General features: G+C 33.3%; 1 protein-coding gene across 1 annotated transcript; it reads left to right on the top strand.

Moving 5' to 3' along the window:
- The first annotated feature begins 2,758 nt into the window (after positions 1–2,758).
- Positions 2,759–9,720, top strand: LOC120195754 (DEAD-box ATP-dependent RNA helicase 53, mitochondrial-like). The gene is made up of 8 exons (XM_039197677.1): positions 2,759–3,221; positions 3,484–3,611; positions 4,046–4,457; positions 4,787–4,885; positions 5,041–5,265; positions 5,526–5,687; positions 7,792–8,294; positions 9,573–9,720. Exons 1-7 carry the CDS (start codon positions 2,859–2,861, stop codon positions 8,281–8,283), a joined length of 1,881 nt encoding a protein of 626 aa, XP_039053608.1. The 5' UTR covers positions 2,759–2,858; the 3' UTR covers positions 8,284–8,294; positions 9,573–9,720.
- The last annotated feature ends 249 nt before the right edge of the window (positions 9,721–9,969 follow it).

Here is a 9,969-nt window from a genome sequence, read left to right as displayed (position 1 = left end):
TGGCTTTAATTGATTTTCTATTGACCCATAGTTTATAATTTTTCCTTGAACCGAACATTGAAAAACTATGAAAATATTTTCGTAAAGTGTTTGAGTTAAGCTTGATTTTTCAAAAGTAAGTCACAAAACAAAACCGCATTGGTTTGAGTTATGAGTACCACTTGGATACGAGCTCTACCAATCATTTTCAAATTGCAATTGAACCCATAGCTGGTAGTTGTTCCAATACGACGATTCTATTAAAATGTATTTGAACAATAATAATAGACTTAAGCTGATAAAAATGAAGACTTGCCTGATAAAAAAAAATTATTTTATTGTAACTCTTTTTTAATATTTTAACATTTTTGGAATATTTTTAAAAATGTTTTAAATTTTTATTACTTCTAATAATTTAATTTTTTTTACTATTTTTAATTTTTAAATACTCTTTAATTTATTTTAAAAATGGAAATTTTCGATTTATAAACATTTTTATGTTTATTTTTTTATCATTTTAAATAATTATTTTATTATTTTTTGAGAGAAATTATTTTATTACTTAATAAATCTTTAATCTTTTAAAATTTTAAAAGAATTAATCATGTCCTTTATTATTAGAAAAATATGAATCAAATCTCTCAATTATATCATCATTCGCATTTTAATTATTATATAATTAAATATTATATTAATAGAATGACAATAAAAATCATTAAAATCCTAATTGTTTTTATTAATATGGAATAATTATAAGGTTGTATCTATTCGAAACACTTTCAATCATATAACAACGAACGCTCAAACAGCTATATAAATATTGTGCTTAAACTTAAAACTTTTAAAAATAATAACCATTCTTATCACTAAGATCGTTTGATTCATAAAAAATAAATAAAAGCAAGAAAACATGAACATAATAATATTTTTCGAAATATTATAAGTCTTTTTTACGATATTCGTGTGATATTTTTCATTTTTTTAAAAAAAAGGAAAACTACACCAATGATTATTATTGTTTGAATAAATTTTTCCCCATTGAAATTTTAAAAATATTGGTCACTAACATAATCTATTTGTAAAAAAATAGTAACTCTCCACCATTATCTTCGTTAAATTGATGATGTGGCAATGCTAATAAAAATGTTAATAATCAATTTTACTCTTAAACTATTGTTAAAACATCAAATAGGTCATTGAGCAATAATTGTATATCAAATTTATCCCTAAAGATTTCTAATTTGAAAAAAAGAAGAGGTTCAAACGATTGTCAATTGGGGATTAGCCAATTTGTAAAGTTTGAGAAAGAAGACGAGACTGGTGATGTTAATTTGAACATTAACAATATTGATGAATGACCAGAAAATGGTGGGTTAGCTTTTACTTGAATTTTTGAATTTGGTTTGCTAATAACAACGATCAGGAAAGGTATTTATAATGGTTTTCTAGTATTTATGTAGCAATAGCTTTGTTTGCTCTATGCATGAGTTATGCTTCAATAGACAATAATGAACCAAAGGGTAACAAAAAATACAAATGTTCCTTTTTGTATTCTGAATGCTGTTACAATTGAGAAAATGGAGATGACACCATCCAAAGAAGTTGAATGATAACGTGAATTCCGTTTTGAAGTTGATATCTTGAGCATACTTGACCATTCGAATCAGGGAGTAAGTGACCAAACCTTGTAGTAAAAGTTTCAATTGACACCAAAATAACTCATTTATCCCTAGTTTCCATCTTTTTTATTGGTTTCGTGTTACCTAACTTTCACTTTCATATGTTCATTAAAAGATTCGGTTGACACATAAACAACCTTGTATCTCACTACCATTTCTTCACTCGAAAAAAAAATAATACAACTACAACTATAATGTAGAAAAATATTCTTTGAATCTAACTAACTCCAAATCTTTAGTTTGCATATGCTTTTACCCAAATTTAAAACACACACTCTTTATTTACAATTAAGAAATTATTATTTTCTTTAATTCTCGGACCATAATTTTACTATGCTTAAATATTTAATTATAATATATTAATTTGCAGTGGATTTTCTTTTTGGGTTTCTTCAATTTCAGCAAAACTAAGAGATTTTATTGAGATAGTTAGATATAATGGAACCAAATACTATTGATCGTTTAAACTCTTGACATTTCTTTGATCATTCTTTATTTTTGTATTATTCTTTGTGCGTATTTGGAGCAATTTTGTGTGTTATATCCATTCCAATTCTAGGTATAACAGTCATAATTATGGCGAACTCAATTGATGGTGAAGAAACAGTCATAAACTTGCTTCACTTTTGTTAATAATTCTTGGTGATATCTCTATGTTGTTTCTGCCCGACAAGAGTGGATATAGTTTCTTATATTTTCTAATTAAAAAGTTTTGGGATAAATTTGATATAAAATCATTGTTCAATGACTTATTTGATGTTTTAAAAGTAGTTTAAGTGTAAACTGAATATTAACCTTTTTATTAACGTCATCACGTAATCAAATTATCGAAGAAAATTGTAGAGTAATCATTTTATTACAAATCGTAACGTTAGTTTCCAATGTGTTACTTTTAAAATTTTAATAGGGAAAATAGAAACTTAATAAAATATTAGTGTCCAATGTGTAGTTTACCATTGAGAAAAAAGGATACAAAGATATTTGTGTTTCATTAAATAATTTTCCATCAAATAAATAATAAAAAATATAAAATCGATGTCATTTTCACAAAGGAAGGGTTGCCTATTTTTGCAAAGCAGCATAACCCGTTTCGTTTATGTGCAACGCTAAAACCCTAACTTAACCCCCTCTCGCTTTCCCTCTTCGCCAAGCCCCTCTTCTTCTCTGTTAGAAACAGCACATTCTCTCGTAAACGAAAATATGATGAGCACAGTCTTAAAACGCACAACTTCCTTAGCCTCCAGGCGGCTCCTCGCCGCCTCCGCCCAAACTCTGCTTCAACACTTCAACTCAACTGCAACAACCGCTATAGATACCGAGACTTGTTTTATTAACATATTCAAACCCTTCTCAGGGTTTTCGGGGTCTGCAACGAAGGGGTTCCACACCAAATCAGGGCCGTTGAATTTCAGGGCGTCCACGATCTTGCAGGCGAAGTCTGCCGTCGAGGATTATGTTGAAGAGAAGGGAAATGATGGGCTTGAGATCTCTAGTCTGGGGATTGCTCCCGAAATTGTTTCTTCTCTGAAGAAAAAGGGTATCACCAAATTATTTCCAATCCAGGTAAAATTACGCATACATATATATGTTATATATAGACCTCGATTTAGGCTCTTACCGGGTATTTAAATAGCAGTATTTTATCGGAATAGCGGTTGCTGTTATTTCACGGTGATACTCACAATGACCACGATAGCATTTTCCATGTCCGCAATAGCGTGCAACACAACTGAAAATGCTGCCGCAACCGCAATTTAAATCCATGGGTCTTACCTTTTAATGATTTTTTTGAAAAAATTAATTTCTTCCTTTATTTTCATTATAGAGAGCGGTGTTGGAACCAGCAATGCAAGGAAGAGATATGATTGGAAGGGCTAAGACAGGAACAGGCAAAACACTTGCCTTTGGGATTCCTATCATGGACAAAATTATTCGATACAATGCTCAACATGGGTTTGTCTATTTTCCTCCTTTATCTTATTGTTAATGTTATTGTAAATGTTTTTTTCTTTAAATTACGAAATGAAAAGGTTTGTTTTTAAAATGAAAAGGTAAAATGTTGCATATGGAAATGCATATTTTTGCTTTTATTATGAAAGATTAAGCTATTTTCTATTTGTTCTATGCTTTAGTTATTTGCTCATTTTTAACAAAATGGTGATAATATGACAGTGATACTACAACAATGTTTCTTTTTAATGTTTACTTTTAGTTTTTAGCAACTACTGAGGAAGCAAAAGGTAAATATAGCAAGTCAACAACCAAAGAGACCTTATTGGTTTATATTTTGATAGTTTTTGTGCTGTAAAAAACAAGAATGGTGGTTGGTTATGGGCAGTTTTTATTATCATTTGAATTGGGTGTGTTGTTTTGTGTTAACTATGCAGTCGTGGTAGAAATCCCTTGTGCTTGGTTTTGGCACCAACAAGGGAACTTGCTAAACAAGTTGAGAAGGAATTTCATGAGTCTGCCCCCAACTTGGATACAATTTGTGTTTACGGGGGTACACCCATTTCCAAACAAATGAGGCAACTTGACTATGGTGTTGATATAGCTGTTGGTACACCTGGTCGCATTATTGATCTGCTTAAGAGAGGTGCTCTCAACTTATCCGAGGTTCAATTTCTTGTTCTTGATGAAGCTGATCAGATGCTTCAAGTTGGATTTGCCGACGATGTTGAGACCATACTGGAGAGGCTGCCTGCAAATCGTCAAAGCATGATGTTTTCAGCAACAATGCCTAATTGGATTAGAAGCCTTACCCAAAAGCACTTAAAAAACCCATTAACTATTGATCTGGTTAGTTTGTATATCCTCTTTCACCATTCTGCTATGATTGTGGTTAGATTTCTAGCTTCTAGTTATTGGTTTATCCCTATATTTGTTTTCAGCGTATCTTTTCCTATTGAGTTGGTGCTGCCTTTATCATGTGTTGTATACGTATGAACTTTTGTCATTGTAATCCATATCCCAGTGCTTATATTTTGGTTATTTTAAAAAGACACATCTAATTAAGGATAAATTCTGTTTTATTTTCTCAATTTAGAATAATGAAGATAAGCTCTGAAAGAGGGCAAGACACATACACCTAGCCCCACTTATTTCTTGTGGCTTATGTGCACCTGCAGGTTGGAGAAAATGATCAAAAGTTGGCAGAAGGAATTTCTTTGTATTCTATAGCAGCAGATACACGTGGGAAAGCATCAATTCTTGGTCCTCTAATTACAGTAAGGGTCATGCCCTTGGGTCTGTTGTTTGTTTTCCTGCCTGGCTTTTTTACTTCTTCTTTTTTTCATTTTCATTACAGTTTTGCAGCCATTTCAAATGTGTTATGGGGTTTCCCCTCAATTGTCATTGCTTTTATCATCAACTTCCTTTTTAGGAGCATGCGAAAGGAGGAAAGTGTATTGTTTTCACTCAAACAAAGCGTGATGCTGATCGGCTGGCACGCGCAATGTCAAGAAACTTTAGATGTGAGGCTTTGCATGGTGATATCTCTCAAACTCAGAGGGAAGCAACTCTCTCAGGATTCCGAAATGGGCAGTTTAATATTTTAGTTGCTACTGATGTTGCTGCTCGTGGCCTTGATATACCTAGTGTCGACCTGGTTAGCTTTACATATTGCGCTCTGCTTCTTCTAGGCAGTTTTAGCTTGTTTTTGAAAATATTATTTGCTTAGTTGATCATAAATTTTAATTTAATATTTGCATCATGTGATGCTATACATAAATCTTTTGATGTATTCTTAGTCATGGTACCACTTCAAGGAAAATCTACTTATGGCTCTGTTCAATGTGATATTCTAGAAGAATCTACTTTCGGCTCTACTTCTAAACTTTATGTGATTAGTCTTGTTTTCTTATGTAGGTAATACATTATGAGCTTCCAAACACATCTGAAACTTTTGTCCATCGAACGGGCCGAACTGGTCGTGCTGGAAGGAAAGGAAGTGGGATTCTTATCTACACTCAAGAGCAGAGTAGGGCTGTTAAGGTTATTGAACGAGAAGTAAGATGCCGATTTTCTGAGGTAATATCTTGTATCCCTTTTGATGTCCATGTTTATTTTCCCTTTTCTTTTCCCTTTTTTAACGTTGATGCTTTATTGAGGATTTTGAACATTAGGAATATGAAAGTTAAAGAATTTTTAAAAGCTAAATAGAAAATTGAAGTGGGGCTGGCAAAAGTCAGGTTTTGACATTGATACTCTTTTAGCCTCTTGGAACTGGAGCCGGCTAAAACATTATAAGCTATTTCACCCTTTCATCTTATATGATCGAAACTAGTTTTTATATGGTTTTGTTGTTACTCTTTACTGGTTTGGCATTACTAATTATCCTTTGAGCCTACGACCTAACAGTTATTGTTCAAACTGGCTGGTTTTGATTTGTAAAGCCCTTATTTCCAATTTCAGGCTAAATTTCTAGTACTAACTCAAGTAGTCAAGCCTCAAATATTTTCTTTAATTGGTGGTGTGAGATTGTGTCTTAGTTTCTTAGGAAATGGTAATGAGTTCCTACAGCATTGGTTTAGGTGATATATGGTCTCTTCTTGAATTTGGTGAGAATAGCACGTTAATTAAATTTTCTTAAAATAGAAATTAAACAAGTATTTATAAGTAGGGGTGTCCAAACGGTTAATTCGGTCACTGACCGAACCAAATTAACCGAAATTTATTTGAAAATTGTCAACCGAACCGAACTAAAATCAGTTAATTTTTTAATTAACCGAAATTTATTATAAATTTCCTAATTCAAATAGCAATGGAATGTTTTTAATTCAAAAAACATTTTCCATCTAATACAAATTGAGAACCCAATGGAAATAATCTGTAGTGACACCAAAATCTTACTTAAAAACTGTTATTAACATTATTGGCTTCACATTTTAGACACTACCAAGTTTAAAAATTGTTCCTAAAAAATTAAGAAAATATTATTTACGAAAATTAAAAAAATTATCTAAGATTTACTAAATAGAAGAAGAACTGAATATGCTAAGAAGATTTGGAAGTCTTGAAGAAAGTTTATCCCGATATTTCGTGTGATTTAGGGAAGAACAAACTGAGAAATTAGAAGTGAGAATGCTGGAGGAGAGACAAACAGCATGAGGGGGAGACAGCTGATAGAGAAGAGATTCCAAACAATTTTAGGGTTTATTCTTCTTTAGTTGGATTAGATTAATTTTAGTATTTCTTTTTATTGGGTTCAAAATTGATTGGGTCATAAAATATTAATGTGGTTTGAGTTAAAATCTATTTTGGTCTTAGTATCTTAAATGGGTCTGGGCTAAACCTGTATAATATATATATATAACATTAATAATATTATATATAATATTTTTGGTTAATTCGGTTATTTAATTGATTTTGAACCGAATTATCTGTTAACCGAATATTGCAAAAAAATAATTATTCATCGACCGAACTAATTCAGTGGTCAACCGTTTTAACCGAATTAATTTGGTTCAGTCGGTTAATTCGGTTAAAACCGAATAATGAACACCCCTATCTATAAGATCACCATGAACCAAACCATAGTTTCTTTCCACCAATTAGACCCACCAATCCCCCATTTGAAAAACAAAATCATCATTAAATGTAAAGAAGAGAAAAAATTACCACAGAAAAGAAGAAAATCTTGAACTACCCTTCCAATCTGGACCTAACTGTTTTAAAACATTGTCTGGCTTTTAAAGGATTAGATAATGGCATCATACAGTCCAAGAATATTAAGAATGACATAATTTCATTTTTGCATGTAAAGCATTATAACATACCTGATGTAGAGAAAGGGGGAAATAGATGAGAAACAATTGTAACACCAAAACATCTAACTCTAAATAAGTACTAGTTCATGAGAGACCTCTTAATATGAGAGTTTTTTTTTCAATCCTTACTCCTTAAATAATTAAACCAAATTATGCATGAAACATGGATTTCAAAAGGGAAAACGTCTCTTGTGCGGTTGTGCCAATTACAATTAACGTTGAGAATATATCATAATTCTTACAAAATAAATGACCTCTTGGTAAGTAGTTGTGCCTGAAAGATATGCATGAAGCTGTCATGGATTGCTATGTTACTGTATGTTTTCATGGATAGGTTATAGGCTGATTACTCTTGGTTTTTGTAGCTTCCTAGGATTGAGATTGATGGTGCGAGTACTATCATGTTTGATGATATCGGTGCTGGTGGTCGATTTGGGTCATTTGGAGGTGCACGAGATCGTGGATATGGTGATACAGGTTTTGGTCGTTCTGGTCGGCAAGGGGATTATGGATATGGCCGTTCTGGAGGCAATAGGAGTCCTGGATTTGGTCGTAGTGGTGGTCGGTTTTCTGATGAGATGGGTGATTATGGAGGACGCTTTGGTTCTAATAACCGGTCTGGAAAATTTGGTGGTTCCTCATTTGGTCGACCAAGTAGATTTGGGGAATTGGGTAAATCAGATGGTTTTAGCGGCTTTGGCAGCTTTGGTTCTGGCCGTTCTGGCAGATTTGGTGACAATCGTTCAGTCCATAGTAGTGGGAGCCATGGTGAGACTCGATCTAGTCATTTTAGCAGCTTTGGGAGCTCTGGTGTTGATGTTGATAATGATCAGAGCAGTGGAAGAACATCCTTCTAAGTTCCTTTGAGGTAAGCATGATAAGGCAAACACCACTTGGAGCTCTTCCTTTCCGTCTCTCTTGCTACCTTGAGCACCTTTTTTACCTGTGGATGGCGAGTTACTTTCATTTTTTGCAATATTGAATGGTGCTACCTAATTTTGTATGCATTCTTGATACTTATCATCTTTCTCTTAGGTCTGTTTGGAGTTAGTTTTCTCTGCTTAAGCCTTATAAATTAGATTAAATGTGAATATAATCACTAGAGATACCTTTTTTTCTTTTGTTTGTTTCTGCATGCTACAAGTCTCATGAAAACTTGTAGCTTGTGGATGAGATGAGATTACATGTTAACATGTTTATCAAATATGCTTGGCTGATAATATTGAAAAAAAAACTAATTACTTGTTTTGGATGACACTTGATTTCAAGAAAAATAATGATTTCATTGATAAAAACACAAACGAACGAAGACAAATGCCTTGTTGATTTTAGTTATTCATTTGGCTTATATTGGAGTTGGATTGTGGTTTCCTTTGGGGTCGTGGGTAATGTGTCCTCTTTTCTTTAAAAGCATATTCCGCAACTATAGGGAGTCCTTTACCAAGTAAGCTACGCAACTGTCTTTACCCGCCTCAACCGATCTTAGCTCGGACATGCCAACAGAACAGCCAATGCTTACTCTTTTCCCTGGGACAGCTAATCAAAACTAATACGGCTTGAACCCCTTATCTTTGAGATTGCCCTTAGGACTCTATTAAGTTAAGTCATTTAACAGCGGATAGACACAAGTTATGACAACCTTCACACGAGAGTCAAAAAGAAGGCTTTCGTTAAGATAATTCTCCCATACAATAGAACAAGGAGAGCAATCAACGCTATGGTGTGGTCAGAGGAAGAGATGGTTGGCACTGGTGGAAGCTGGAGGATAGCTTTGGTGACAGGTCACTGAGTTTGACAATGTGAAACAAATGTGCTGTTGGGATTGGGGAAGGAGGGGAAGGTCTAGGATCAGTTTTCGAAAACAGTGGTTGTTTCTTTTTATTTTTGCTTCGGAGGGGACTACTAAAAGTTGTTTACCTTCATTATTTTTCCGCGCCTTCCAAAAGCCAAGCTTTGGAATATGCACCAAATGAATGGAGTTATTGGATGAAGTGTTTGCCTTCTAATCATTTATTGCTCATCACATTAATTTGATGACAACATGCCTGATTCTTCTATCAAGCTTGCTAACAAGTGCTTAGGATATTATCAACAGGCATGCTGTTGGTGGTGTATGTTTTCATTTTCATTTATTTTGGAATGGCAGGGAAGAAGGCCGCAATTCCGGTGACAGCTTCCGGTGGGAAAACAGTTATTCACACCTGTTAGGACTTAAGTCTACTAATATGTATACTGGTTATTCACATGGGAATGTTTGAACATGTTGAAATTGATTATATGTGAAGAGAAAAACATAAAATTTTCTGTCCGATCATGTTTTGTGAATTCAGTTCTCACAATATAATTCATGGGAAAGTGGAATGATCTCCATCTTTACTTGGTGGCCGGGAATGGCCCAAGATTGATACTCTCTATTCCAGTTCCAGTATAAAATTCTTGGCCACATCCTTTTGCTTTCTTGGGGGTGTATTTAGTTCGGATTTTCAATAAAATATGAATTGAATTGTATTTTGTGGGTTTTTAAAAATTGAAATCAAACGGTA

Source organism: Hibiscus syriacus, unplaced genomic scaffold (genome assembly GCF_006381635.1).
Source record: "Hibiscus syriacus cultivar Baekdansim isolate YM2019G1 unplaced genomic scaffold, ASM638163v2 tig00117017_pilon, whole genome shotgun sequence".
Classification (NCBI taxonomy): domain Eukaryota; kingdom Viridiplantae; phylum Streptophyta; class Magnoliopsida; order Malvales; family Malvaceae; genus Hibiscus; species Hibiscus syriacus.
This window is presented reverse-complemented; position numbering and strand designations above follow the sequence as displayed.